This window comes from Gopherus evgoodei, chromosome 12, assembly GCF_007399415.2.
Source record: "Gopherus evgoodei ecotype Sinaloan lineage chromosome 12, rGopEvg1_v1.p, whole genome shotgun sequence".
Classification (NCBI taxonomy): Eukaryota; Metazoa; Chordata; order Testudines; family Testudinidae; genus Gopherus; species Gopherus evgoodei.
Window position 1 is genome coordinate 26274155 of NC_044333.1, and position 14867 is coordinate 26289021.

Consider the following 14867-nt stretch of genomic DNA (forward strand, 5'->3'; position numbering starts at 1 on the left):
GAGCATGTGGTAGCTATCCAGGCATGCAAGTGGCTGCAACATGCTTTTCAAATGAGGGGGGTGGGGTGGAGTGTGACAGGGCGTGTGTGTGTATGTGTGGGGAGAGAGTGTGGGTTTTGAGGGGGACTGAGAGCATGTCAGCATGCTGTCTTGTAAGTTCAGACAGCAACAGACCCTACTCACACCCCCACACCCTGCCTCCCTCTCTCACACACAGCATTCCACAGTAACGGTTACTTTGTCTTAAGAGCAGATAAGCATGCCGACTGTCAGAAACAGAGCTTTCAAAAGGGCATATTGGCATGCCTGCAGTGATTCCAAAACAACGACAAGAGTGGCCACTTGACTTAAGGGGATTATGGGACATTTCTGGAGGCAGATCAGAGCGCAGTAATGCAACAACTCGCTCACACTGACACCCAGGTGTTTCAGCCAATGCACGCCAAGTGTTAATCTTCTCGCTGAGGTGGAGTACCAGGAGCGCTCTAGCCCTGGAGTCAGAGCCCTCTACGTGCCTTGCCAGTGTGTATGGGTAGTGAGCTAGGGCACCCGGGGCTGCTTTAATGCACTTTAACTCACAAATGTAGCCAAGCCCTAAGGGTATATCTACAATTAAAATACTACAGCAGCAACCCTTCAGTGTAGACACTACCTATGCTGATGGCAGGGATTCTCCCATCAGAGAGGTAATCCACCTCCCCAATGGTGATAACTAGGGTGATGGAAAAGTTCTCCAGTTGACCTAGCACTGTATATACCAGGGGTTAGCTTGACATACCTAGCTCTCTCACGGCTGTGGATTTTTTACACCCTGAGACAGCTTTACTGATTTAAGTTTTCAGTGTACACTAGCCCTAGCCTAGCTCTCACACCCACCTTAGCCCTCCCAAGACAAATAAGGTCTGGCTATTAAAGTGGCATTTTGAAATCAATTTCACACAAGTGTAGAGTGCATATTTTATTTACAAAATATTAATTCACTTCAATATTTACAAAGTTAGAAAAATCAATAAACCCTATGAAGTTTTGAAAACTTAAATACAAATAAGTCATAAGTACAGAGAGAAAAGCATTCTTAAACACTCAACAAAAACAAATATTTTTGCATATTGTAAATAAGTTTCAAAATAATGCCAGAAAACTATAGTTCAAATCCAAGATAAAGTTAGGTTTACATAAACACATTTCCTTGGAAGGGATGAGTATGTATACCAGTGTTTCAACTAAGATTGTTTTCTTTAGATTTAAGAGGCACATTAGGTGGGTATGCAAAAAACAAGTTCCATAGGCAATGGGTAGTTTTATTACTACATCTTGACTTGATATTATAAAAAATATTGTTAAAGTGAAAAATGTTGAATTTCCAGGCATAGAGTTGACTCAAACTAAGCCAATTAAACTGTCAGTAAAGCTACAGTAGATATTTCTGATACAGCAAGGTTTACACAGCTAAACTTAACTATCAAGTCATCCTGTAACTGTGATACGATCAACATGTTAACTTCATTTAAATTAGTTTAGCATAGAAGCATGTTACCACAACTTCAGAGCACTGCATACTGCACACATTAATGCCTATTCAACATGTTTGTGAAGTTACAAAGATAAGTTATGAAGTTGATGGGAGTTTTGCTATCAAATTAATCACTAACAGGAATTGGCCACCATTGGTTTCCAGCAAAATGCAAGAAAGCGTGCAGCTAAACACCACTATTTGTCAGTAAATTGAACACTAAGCACTTGCTTTAATGTCACCATTTTCCAAGGAACAATAATTACAGTGTTACAAGTTAAATCAGGCACATACTGGCATGAAATTAGAGCTAGTACCATTTCCAGTGTCAGATGTGACTGCAATCCCCAAAACAATAATCATCAATTTGTTTTAAAAAAGTTATATTTGCATATCTAGTAGTAACACATTAGACCATTTAGCTCACTCGTTGCACACACACTTCAATTTTTGCACAACAAAATCCATGACCACATTAATTATATAATATTCACAAAATTAAAGCCTAAGTCATTTTAACTATACCTTAAAAAGTACTTAGATTTGCAACACTGTACTTTAACAGATAAAGGCTTGCATTACCTCTAAGTATTTTACTGAGCATATTGATTGCTTTAATATATATAGATAAAGTTTTCATTTTATCTACTCTATCAGAGTCTTTGTTCTCGTAGCCACATCACTACTGATATAGTGCCCTCATCGAGTAAGTAGTAGTCTAGATATACACTCCTTTACAGCACTGTTTTTATGGCTACTGTCTGACTGACGTAAATAACGAAACCATACAGCTGCTCATGCATAGACACTTTCAAAAAACCAAGTGTAGGCACATGGGAAAAGATATCCCACTTAAACCACTCAGAGAGATTAAGGCTAAATGGGAACTAGAGGTTTGGGGAGGGCTCTCAAAAAACTTGCTCTGAGATAGTGTCCTCCTTAGCTTTGCAACCTACAATTCCTCCTCCATATTCTCTCTCCTCTTCTTCCAAATGAGAGAAGTCAGTGAGCCCAGTGCCACCCGAACAGGTAGGGATGGATTAAGACTAAATGAGACTATGAGAGACCAAAACTTCAATATCCCCTATAACATTCCCCCACCCCTGACAAACACATGCATTGTTTTCGTTCAGCCTCCACCACCAATCCAAGACTCAAGTCTTCTTCCTTCAGCCATTCTTTCTGCTGTATACATTAACCACAGAAAAGCCACATTTGACTAGCAATATAGAAAAAATGCCAGCTGCCTCAAAGTTAAATTACCTTTTCTGCTCTGATATTTGCTAAACAAAGTACTTTAAAGGTATGTTACTTATATGGTGCTAGGATCCCGATTCAGGAAAGCATCCCTTATTATGCAAAGCAGTTAAGCATATATGTAATTTTAAGCCCATGCTTAAGTGCTTTCAGGTACTGGGACCCATAAATCAAGACAGTCATATCTGAGGGAAAAGAACATTTAGATAATATGGAGAGAAAGCTGTGACGGTTGCAACCTGGGATGCAATAATTGTTAATGCAACATCAAAATACATACACTTGATTGTCCCAAATCTGCCTACAATTAATCACAAATATTAGAATTTTTAACAGTTTGTACAGTTTCCTAGGTAACTTTAATGTGAGATCTTATTAAAATGCTCTACAAACCATTAATAGATGGTTTATACTGATGAATAAATGGATTGGGTTTTTTTTGGAAATGCCACATGACACAAATGCTACTAATTTAGGCCCAAGATTTTAATCTACTTTACAGTTACTAGGAGGAGAAATATTCTCTGAACTGTAGATATCTTTAACACTCTAACATGCAAAAAAATTATGAAAAAAGCCACCCTTTTTTAAAAATGGAGTGCGGGGGGGGGGTGCAGCTCCACATATTACTAGCTCTGTAACACATGCGTAGGTACTTTCCTGGTAGCAAACACAGTAAAACAGAGGCCTCTGTTCCCAGAACTACAGTATGCACATTCCTGAAGGCAGCAATTATGCCAATACATAACAAAAAAAAGTCACTACACCACTGTGCAGGCCAGATTGTAAAAAAGGAAAGCTAGTTTCAAGTTTTAAATAGGGTATTCTAGAAGGTGGAGTATAAAAGAAAGCTATACAATGTTGATTCTTTTAGTACAACTTAAACACAAGTGTTTTTAAATGTAAAAAGAAAAATTCACCAAGGAAATAAGGATCTGAATAGTAATCAAGAGCATTTAAACAGCATTGTACACATGGGCATAAGCAGTTCATGTCCTAAAAGCGAGAGGAGTAGAAAAAACAAGAATGAAGTTCTCTTTGGTAAAATGCCAGTATTGTCGTCAATTCTATTTTTTAAAGAAAAAGTAAATGCGGTATCGTTTCCAACGCCTACATTTAAGTTTCAGATGCACTTATTAATTCCAAATCCATAAATGGACAATATCTAAGTTGCAATTTCACAGATTGATCTATGAAATATTGTGCACTAAACCAGCAGTTTCTAATATAAAATTGATTTTTAGTAAGTCAAACAATATGCGTAAGAAAATAATCCAGTCAAGTACTGTTGGTGCAGTAAAAACTCATTAAATTAGAAATATATAATATTCCTAAAGAAAAGATTGTAAACTATTTTAAAGTGTGCTGGAGCTGTGGATTGTTACACGTGTTCGCACACATGCCCTTTCTATTCAGTTTCGCACTTTAAAGTCAGCCAGTCTTGAAAAAAGGTATGGTTTCCTTACAATAGGCATAAAATATGACTAGCAAAAAGTAGTCTGGCAGTCCCAAAATCCAAGTTACAGTCTGGTTTTAAATTAATTTCCAAGCATAAAAGGCAACACTTTAGTTTAAGGGAGTCAGTTTCAAGTATCTGATACAACCTAGTGTCCATTCCTAGTACACAGTCCTAGATTTTGACTACTATACTTTGAGAGGAGGCCACCCTACCTTACATGAGGCCTTTGAACAATGGCTCCTTTTGCTCTTGGTTCTTTTACAAGTACTACTCATCACTGACAAGTTTGATCTAAACTAGTATATTTGTCTGCTTTTTGTTCACTTCAGGAGTTTTGCCGTTGGTGTCAATGGGACAAGGAGTAGGCTCACTGTCTTTCATTCCTGCCTCCACTCACATTCTGCTGAACTGCAAGCAGCATATTTTACTTCAATCAGCACAAAACTGGGAGCCCAGAGAAATCTTACAAATTAGTTGTTCTAGAAAATTATTTCCAAAAGAGCTCATGGCTATTCAGTACTAAAGAACGGGGGACTTGCAGACAATAGCATTTGTAATGGCTTGACTATTAGTGGAAGTAAACATTAATGGTCCCCAGTATCAGAATTGGCCATTATATGGTACAATATTAATGCAACTCCTATTCATTTTCTTTGTAGTAGCTGTCAATTGTATCTGAATTAAAATATACCACAGTAACAGTGATGTCATCTCTATACATCCTTGCTAGATCTTCAGGCAAAGTCAACATTGCAGCAAGTCTCTCTTGGTCTATCTCTCCATATTCATTATTTCCAATTGCGTGCCTTATAAGGTGAGTGGCTATATTCTGGTCATATGAGCCAACACCTCTGGCTTTTCTATGACGCAGCAGACTTTGCATGTAACCCAAGCTGGCTGGTTTCTGAAGAGTCATCCTTGGTTTCTGCATATTAGCTTGTGCTAGGTGTTCTGCAACAAGTTTTATGACATCCTCATTGTTCAGCATGTCCCACAGTCCATCTGAAGCAATAACTAGAAATTTATCTTGACATCTTAGTTTATGGTAGGTGACTTCAGGCTCTGCAATCAAATAGGGAGGCGTATAGTAATTGGGAGGAGCATACTGATAAATATTTAAAGCCTCAACATCACAACCATTCTCCAGAATACTGTGTTGCAGTTCTTTACTCCATTTGAATCTGACATCTCCGAAAGCTCTGGAGGGCATAAGAATCCCCAGCAACCTGTTATTTATGATTACAGTTTCCTCCTCAGACTTAGGATGTTCTCCCTTTAACCTTCTGATTTCTGCTTCATTGAAAGCATTGTGGTCTCGAGTAAGAGAGAGTGCAGACCACATTCCATCTTCTTCTTGAACCCCTAGGATTGCCCTGCAATCCCCAGCATTTGCAATGTGTAAGTGAACACTATCAATGTGAGCCACACAGGCTGTTGCCCCAGAGAAAGCTACTTGAAGGGCAGTGTTTCTCATCATTTCATTTTCTAGGGGAGCCTGAGCTTCCAGTGATATATCTGAATCTAACCTTTTGAATGCATATATCAAGGCTTCTTCTACACTGAATCCCAGTTCTATATCTGGGTTCAATAGTTCCTGCCAATAAACTCTGAGGTGATCTAAGTACAGTGAGGCTACTTCTCGGTACACGTCATTTGGATGCTTGTACCACTGCAGAATTGGCAGAACTGGTTTCATGCGTTCCATGGCAAACTCAATCTCTTCCAGCGTTTGTTGAGACATGAGAGAGACAGCTATATAATACAACAGTCTCTGACTTACCGACTGAGCACATGCATAACCTGCATGACCATCAAAGACCCCAAACATCATCCCTTTGGTCTGCAAGCATATGGCTGCACTTCTATGATCTTCATTCGGTGTGTTGGCAGCCAGCTGGTTACTCTCAAATTTCAGCACAGAATTTGCATTTTTACCATCAAAGTCGTGAATTTTATGAGAAAATTCATCTGCTTTTAGTATATCATTTATTTGTGATGACGTCAACTGAAGACTGAAGTCTTCTTCTTCAGTTGAAGTATGTCTGAATGCTTTTTTTAAAGTGAAGACATTGTTGATGCTCCAGCTCAGCACAAAAGGGGAAAGAGGCCCTTTGGCAAATCCACATTTCCATTTCATCTGGTTTCTGTTTGGGATATATCTTGAGTACAAACATCCTTTTCCTTGCAAAACAATGATACTGTTTCTTGCAGAACTTAAAATCCTGGAGGATACAGTACTGGACATCATAAGATGAACTCTTTGTAGAGTGATTCTTTCAGCAAAGCAAATTTTTTGAAGACCTAGGAGTTAAAAATAAAGAAGAAGTAAAAAATTAGAAGCCACACACAAATGTTTTACATGTACTCCCTAGAGCTTGAAGAAAATAGCTGAATTTTTAACACGCTATTGAAGGACAAGAGTGTTATATCAGCACTGGCTCTTCCATCACTTGCTTGTAAGTCCATGGAATATAAGAGCCTAAGTGTGTCTCTTTTATAATTATCACTCTGGACCAGGTAGGGTAAGTTTATCACACCTCAAATAGTCAAAAACTATTTTTCGCATTAATCACAGCAAGATTAAAATACGGAACTGCAAGACAGGTGAGAAATGCAGGCTTCAATAACTCATTGTGATAGCCTACAGGTGAAAAGAAGCAGAACAAGCAGTTAAGCATGTGTCTAACTTTAAGCCCATTCTTCAGTGCTTTCATGTACTGGGACTCAAATCAAGATAGTGATATTTGAGTGAAAGGAACAACATTTAGACAATACAGAGAGAAAGTTATCTGATCACTGCAGTATGTTAGCTATCCCATGCAAGGCCTAGAAATAATTCTCTCCCCCTGTTCACCTGATAAGAAAAAACAAGCATCAGAATGATGACTAAGCTACTAAGTATTCATTATGTATTATTTAGTCCAAGACACCCACATAGTAAGTGCCCAGAGAAAGCAAGCCCTGCCAAACAGTCATTTAGCATAGCTCCTAGAACAGAAAGCTGCTGTGGATAGTCATATCCAGGTCTAAATTTGCTATACAGTGAGTCCTGCTCCTTCGTGTCAAGTAATTTCACAATGGCATGACATAGTATGTATGCACTCCCACAAAAAATCAAACACACACACACACACACACACACACACGCCGGCTGCAGAATCTTGAATTGCATTCAAGGGTGCCAGCAACCACCCACAATTAGTCAAACACATTAGAGTGCTCATCTGTAAGTGGATCTGCGACCAACAAGAGGATGCACTGGCCTTACAGCAGCAGACATTCAGAGGCATTCCTGACAATCTAGATAAGCTGCCACCATCTCAGTGTTCCCTATACCAAAGTAGGTGTTAGATACCTGTAGTGGCACATTGGAAGAAAAGTTTAAGCAGCTCACAGGCTAAATGACCCAGATTCAACCTTTACAGACATGCTAGAAATATATGTAAATGGTAATTAGGGCCATTCCATCTTAGATAGGCTAGTTTGAAATGCAAACCTTTATTGTTAGAGAATCAGAGGTAATACTAATTGTATGTGTTTAGTTATATCTTGTTAGATGTTAGCCATGCAAACAAACAGTTCTTGTCTACTACTGTAGCTACTGATTCAGAGATCAAAAGGGAATATTAACATTTAGATGAATCTTGGGTGAAATTATGTCATTGTCTACATGTCTTTTTTAAAGTTTGTGGTAAACAAACTGGTGATGTTTGGGAAACTGAAAGTTACATCAAAAGCCTATTGTTCACCCAGGACTATATGGTTAAGAGGCTGCTTGAAAACTGTATAAAAGACTCTTGGGATCTGATCCTTTCATCTCAGATCTGCTTGATGCTTTATACAGAGGAATTTTCAGTCTTAAGACTGAGATCTCCAGTTCCACCTGGATCACTCTGAATATGACCACTGGACTATAACGTATGGACTAATTCTGAAAAAACTCTTTGCTACTACAAAACTCACCATCACATTGTAAAAGAGCACTTGTCTGCCCTTCAGAGGGAGGGGGCAAAATTTAGCCTGAAAGCACATACGGATATAGTTGTACACTTCTTACTACAGGGCTAAGTTTTGTTCTCTGCCTAAAAGAAGCAGATGCAACACAATGGTAGTTGCACTTGCTTAATCAGAGCTGGGTTTAAACCCCTGGGGCAAAACATCATTACATGGAGAACAAAGTAATATCATAGCACTATGACAGTGAAGTTGGTCCAATAAAAGCTATCACCTCACCCACCTTGTCTCTTTAAATTGAAAGAGCATTCAAGCACTTTCAATTACACTACTGATATTCCCACATAGTGTTGAGTGTATTTTTTTAAAACAACATGACATTGATATATGCCATTGAGGCAGATCACCTAAAGGACCATCCCATCTTCCAAGTGGTCATTAAGAGAGGTTGGGATTTTACAGTGTGGTGGCTTCTCTGGCAGAGAAGTCAGCAACACAGACTCAGGATAATCCTCCTAGTACATCTTTTGATGAATGACAGAAAATCCCACTCATCATCAAGAACAGAAGATGGGAAAACAGCAAAGCCCTTTTCTACACTGATGATATTTAGTTAAAGATTCCCACCAAAGCCAACGTCTTCCACCGGGGGAGCATTAGTTCATTCAAGGCTTTCTCAACTGGATCCACTTTTAAACAGTATTTTTACTGGACTTGCTTTCAACAGGTTTAATTAAAAATAGTAGTTAAAAAACAAAACAAAACACAAAATCTCTCAGGTCCATCTATCCCAGTTCAACTGCTCCAAGAGTTGATTGACTAGTCGACTGTTGTAGATTTCACACAGGCATTTCTACCTCCAGCACTCCAACCAAGAGTTGTAACTCAGGCAATTAGCAGCTTTGTCTATTTTCAGCATTGTGACCCTGCATGCATCAGTGGAAGGATCATTGGCAGGGGAAGGCTGTGCCTCCCCAAACTACCTGGCCTGGCCCCATCCATGCTCTACCCCCAAGCGCCCTCCTGCCAGCTGTTCCCTTCTGTGGCTGAGGGACCATGCCACTCACCCAGCGTGGTGGGGCTGGAGTCATGTGGGGGGCCAGCAGTTGTGTGTGTGTGTAGGGTGCTCTGGACTCCAATGGGGCAGGGGGGAAAGGGCAGGGCTGAGGGGAAGGGGCTAGGAGCTAGCCTCCCCCAGGGATGCATTCACCCACCGCCCATGTCTGTGTGCAAACCCCCCCATCACACCAAGAGACACTTTTATAATTCCATGTGTGTCTATCCTTAGTAAATTTACAATTGAGTAGAGTAAATTAATTATGCCAATTTGCCTGGAGTTGTCCTACCAAAGATAAACTTATTTGAATTCAATAACCCTTGTTTTGCAAAGCTATACTAGTCATTAGAGTGGTTCTTACCTATTTAAGTACTCAAACTCTGAGCTATTAAACGTTAGGTAGATCCCTGCAACAGTTCTTAAGTTCAGCTGATAGTTTCATATCAAGTATGCATTCAGCAAAAATGTGTTTCTTTACTGTAAGTAGGGCTTTATGGTGTATGTGAGATAGAATGCTTATGAAGCATCCCTTCTACTGAATGTCTCTTTTGTTATATTAGAGCCCTACTGTACTACTCAACCAATACATATTTTACCTTAGCCAAACTTTCTGCCTCAGGTTCACAGATGTTCATGACTAGAGATTGGAAAAGATGAGGATCAATATGAAAATTGAAAGGTGGAGATAAGGAACTGGTTAAAGGGGAGACTACAACGGGTCATACTGAAAGGTGAACTGTCAGGCTGGAAGGAGGTTACCAGTGGAGTTCCTCAGGGATCGGTTTTGGGACCAATCTTATTTAATCTTTTTATTACTGACCTTGGCACAAAAAGTGGGAATGTGCTAATGAAGTTTGTGGATGACACAAAGCTAGGAGGTATTGCTAACACAGAGAAGGACCAGGATGTCCTACAGGAAGATCTGGATGACCTTGTTGAAGGACATAAATCCACACCATGTAGAGGTCAAGCATAGGAGTTTATTACACACAGCGCTGGTGGAGTGTCACCTGACTTATTAGGCTCAGAGACACTGTCAATCAATTGATTACAATAGAATATATAGATTTTCCATGTGCGGGGGAAAGTGATGGGGTAGGCAGTTCCACACCCCAGGACAGGTTTTGCAGCAAGACAAGAAAGCATGGTCTCAAGTTAGCAAGTTAACATTTAATTAATACTTCGATAAAATGTTATTAGTATAAAATATATAAATTGAATTCTGATTGGGTCCATAGGAAGGGAGCAAGTCCTTTGATTGTCCAACAGGTACATTCCTAGGGGTTAAAGCAAAGAAACAGTGAAAGTATATAACAATACAGATTGTCTCCTTTAGGTCTTAAGGTAGGGCACGGTCCCTGGGAAGGGAGATAGAAGGATGCCATCTCTTATACTGAAGTGCTAATTTTTACAAACTCAAGGTTGGATCTGTGGGAAGAATATTCCCTACAGAAGAGACTGACACAATAGGAACAGGGATCCTTTGTTCAATTTGCAACTTTGAATAAGACAATTATTTAGTCCTTAGCTCCAACACCTGGCAATTTGCTGACCAGGCCTATTTTAGCAAAACAAGATTATCTGTTTACCCCAGGTTTCTCTTAGCTAATCACTATTTGCTAGGCCTCTGGTCTCCAGACCAAACTCTGGACTTTGGGTCTAAAAAAGAGATGGCACAATCCATATACCAGGTTGTTACATAAAATGCACATTGATTTTAACCCTTTACTTGTAAACTGGAATAATAGTAATAGGATGAAATTTAATAGTGAAAACTGCAAGGTCATGCATTGAGGGATTAATAACAAGAATTTTGGTTCTAAATTGGGGACACATCAGTTGGAAGTAACAGAGGAGGAGTACTGGTTGATCACAGGATGACTATGAGTCACCAATGTGATACGGCTGTTAAAAAAGCTAATGCGGTCTTGGGATGTATCAGGTGAGGTACTTCCAGTAAAGATAAGGAGGTGTTAGTACCGTTATAGCAGGTACTCATCAGGAATACTGATGAGCCCTCATCAGGAATACTGTGTGCAGTTCTGGTCTCCCATGTTTAGGAAGGATGAATTCAAACTGGAACAGGTACAGAGAAGGGCTACTAGGATGATCCGAGGAATGGAAAACCTGTCTTGTGAAAGGAGACTCAAAGAGCTTGGCTTGTTTAGCCTAACCAAAAGAAGGCTGAGGGGAGATATGATTGCTCTTTATCAATATATCAGAGGGATAAATATCAGGGAGGGAGAGGAATTATTTAAGCTTAGTACCAATGTGGACACAAGAACAAATGGATATAAACGTGACACTAGGAAGTTTAGACTTGAAATAAGATGATGGTTTCTAACCATTAGAGGAGTGAAGTTCTGGAACAGCCTTCCAAGGGGAGTAGTGGGGGCAAAAAACATATCTGGCTTCAAGACTAAGCTTGATAAGGTTATGGAGGGCGTGGTATGATGGAATAGCCTAATTTTGGCAATTAACTGATCTTTGATTATTAGCAGGTAAATATGCCCAGTGGTCTGTGATGGGATGTTAGATGGGGTGGGATCTGAGTTACTACAGAGAATTATTTCCTGGGTGCTGGCTGGTGAGTCTTGCCCACATGCTCAGGGTTTAGCTGATCACCATATTTGGGTTCGGGAAGGAATTTTCCTCCAGGGAAGATTGGCAGAGGCCCTGAAGGTTTTTCGCCTTTCTCTGCAGCGTGGGGCACAGGTCACTTGCTGGAGGATTCTCTGCACCTTGAGGTCTTTAAACCATGATTTGAGGAGTAACTCAGACATAGGTTAAGGGCTTGTTACAGGAGTGGGTGGGTGAGATTCTGTGGCCTGCATTGTGCAGGAGGTCAGACTAGATGATCATAATGGTCCTTTCTGATCTTCAGTCTATGAGTTTATGAGTCTATGAGATGGAATGCCTGAACAGTTAGTGGCATCATTAATCTGAAAACATCCTGGTTCAGAAGAGAACAGCAAAGTCCTGAGGTTTGCATGGCTATGTCTTGTCATCCACAGATGAATCCATGCTGAAATGGAGGTCTTTGCTCAAGGTGCCATGACAAACAGAATCACGTTCTGAATATCACAATACAGAGATTGTTGGAGCAGCCATCTCCAGATTTGGGATTTTTATCCATAATCTTCAGTGCCTCACCTTCAGCCCCTTTATCTTCTCCTTGCACTGCTGTCCAGTCCATATGATCCTGTGTTCAGACTGCAGGTGCTGAGATATACCATCTTACAGTTTGACATTCTTCTTTGAAGAATTAAAACAGTGCTTTTTGCTTGCTTTGGCCTAAAGCTGCACACTAGTATCTGTATTTACCAGGCACTCTGCTGCTATATCCAATAATTGGCACTGGATGAGGCTGGAGAAACTGCATGCAGACAGGCCATGTGGGACTGAGGATGTTTAGCAGAGGCATATAAGCAACTTCCAGTCAGGAGTCAGAGCACGGGGTTATGACAAGATAGTAACACAGAAATTGGTTCTGGGAGGGGGAAGGTGGGGTGGGTGTGGTTTGTGGAAAGGGAGTGGAGGACCATCAGGTCTTGATATTTGTGACTGGCTATGGTTGCACATTTTCACTGTAACTACCTTAGTTAATTAGTTAGTAATATGTAGGATAATCTAACTCCAGGTGTGCCTTATGCCTTAGGACATGGTGGTTGTATGAGCACGTAAATAGGTGAATACAGAGCATGTCCTAGGAAAAACCTGTGGCTGGACCCAAGTCTGCAATGAAGATAAAGCCTAAGTTGCATTAGTGTAAACCCTGATTTACATCAGCGCATGCATCAATATTAAGGATCTGTAAAAGTGTAATTATGTTGATGTAGTTACACTGGTGCCCCCTTTAAAAAAAAATGTGAACAGGACCCAACATCAACATATATGTTGATTCCTGCTTTGCCAACAGCTTGTGTTGCTCATAGGTAATTTGTTACCCTGTGTCATCTGCCACATCGCTGTTGCCATAACCCCCTCTGTACCATCCTTGGGGTACAAAGTGCATGCTTCGGCTCTGCTCAGGGCACTGCAGAGTTATGGAAGTAGAGAGAAGCCATATGGCCAGGAAAATTCTATTTTGAAGCATCCTAGCAAAGACCTCAGATAGAGCTAACCATTATTTAGGCTTCTGTTAAGCCATTTCTACACTAGAGAGCTTATAGTGGCACAGATGTACCGATGCAACTGCAGCGCTGTAAGATCTCAAGTGTAGCTGCTCCATGCCAATTCAGCAGCTATGTCAGCAAGAGAGTGCCTCCCACCAACATAGCACCGTCCACATCAGCACATCTGTTGGTGTAACTTAGTTTGGTCAGGGGTGTGTTTTTTCCCCACACACTCTGAGTGACACAAGTTATCCCGACAGCAGTAACATAGTCTTAGTGTGAACACTCTTTGTGAATTTCTTTCAAGACCTAGCAAGTAATTTACTTAAATTTACCACTTAGAGCTGGATGGAGGACAACAATTTTGTTTTGCAACAACTTCTGAGGTTTCAAATTTGTTTTCATTCCACAGTGAAGTGAAAACAAAACCCTTCAAATATTTTTTGTGAAAGGGATTTGTGTCAAAGTGTCTGTTTTCCACTCAAAAAGGTCAGGTTTTCGATTAACCTCTATGTCTGGAGTTCACAGTGGACTTCAGAAACCTTCCTGGTGAGAACTTCAATGAATTGAGTGTCTCTCCATAAAACATTTCAGTTTTGACAACCCAGCATATTCTGACAAAAAGTCATCTAAAGTGTTCCAAACAGCTCTAATATCACTCTTCCTACATCAACAGGAGCGGCCTATTGCCATGAAGCAATATGAACCCTATGAATAACTCATATTTTTGCTTTCATCAACATATGGAGATATACCTACCTCATAGAACAGGAAGGGACCCTGAAAGGTCATTAAGTCCAGCCCCGCTACCTTCACTAGCAAGACCAAGTACTGATTTTTGCCCTAGATCCCCCTCAAGGGCTGAACTCACAACCCTTGGTTTAGCAGGCCAATGATCAAACCACTAAGCTATCCCTCCTTGTTCATTTATCTACTGCCCACATCTACATGACTCCTCTTAATGGCATGTGGTGCTATCAGACCTCACACTGCAGCTTGCCACACAGAACTTGTCTTGAGCACCTCACTGATTCTAAAGACTCCCTTTGAAAAGTAAAGCTGCAGTCTGGTTCTGTGCTGTATGACTACACTATGGGGTGAGGGCTCCGGCTGAGGATGTGGGCTCCAGGGTGGGGTCAGAAATGATGGGGTGAGGGAGCTCCACGTTGGGAAAGGTGGTTGGGATGCTGGGGGGGCTGGGGCCAGGGATTGGGGTTGGAATGCAGGATCCTCCAGGTGGCACTTACCTCAAGCGCTCACGGGGAAGCGGCCCGTTTGGCTCCCAGGCGGCTGGGTGCACTGGCCCTGGAGCTCCCATTGATCACAGCCAATAGGAGCTGTGGAGCCAGCACTCAGGGCGGGGGCAGCGCACAGAGCCCCTGTGACTGCCCCTACACCTAGGAGCCAGAGGGAGATGCCAGCCACTCCCCGGGAGCCGCGTAGAGCCAGCTGGGGAGCCTGCAAGCTCTGCGCCAACCGGACTTTTAACAGCCCCGTCAGCAGTGCTGACTG

The 14867-nt window shown here is 41.0% G+C and overlaps 1 protein-coding gene across 3 annotated transcripts in view; it reads right to left on the minus strand.

Moving 5' to 3' along the window:
- Positions 1 to 565: 565 nt before the first annotated feature.
- The window catches only part of CA7 (carbonic anhydrase 7), a 50171-nt gene continuing 35869 nt past the window's right edge, over positions 566 to 14867 (minus strand). For 2 of the 3 annotated variants that reach the window (XM_030582295.1, XM_030582293.1), the window contains one exon: positions 566 to 6530. In XM_030582295.1, coding sequence (XP_030438155.1) covers positions 4870 to 6530 — 1661 coding nt within the window. In that variant the 3' untranslated portion in view covers positions 566 to 4869. Of the gene's footprint in view, positions 6531 to 14602; positions 14733 to 14867 lie in introns of those variants that run through there. The other variant, XM_030582294.1, reaches the window with a different exon arrangement.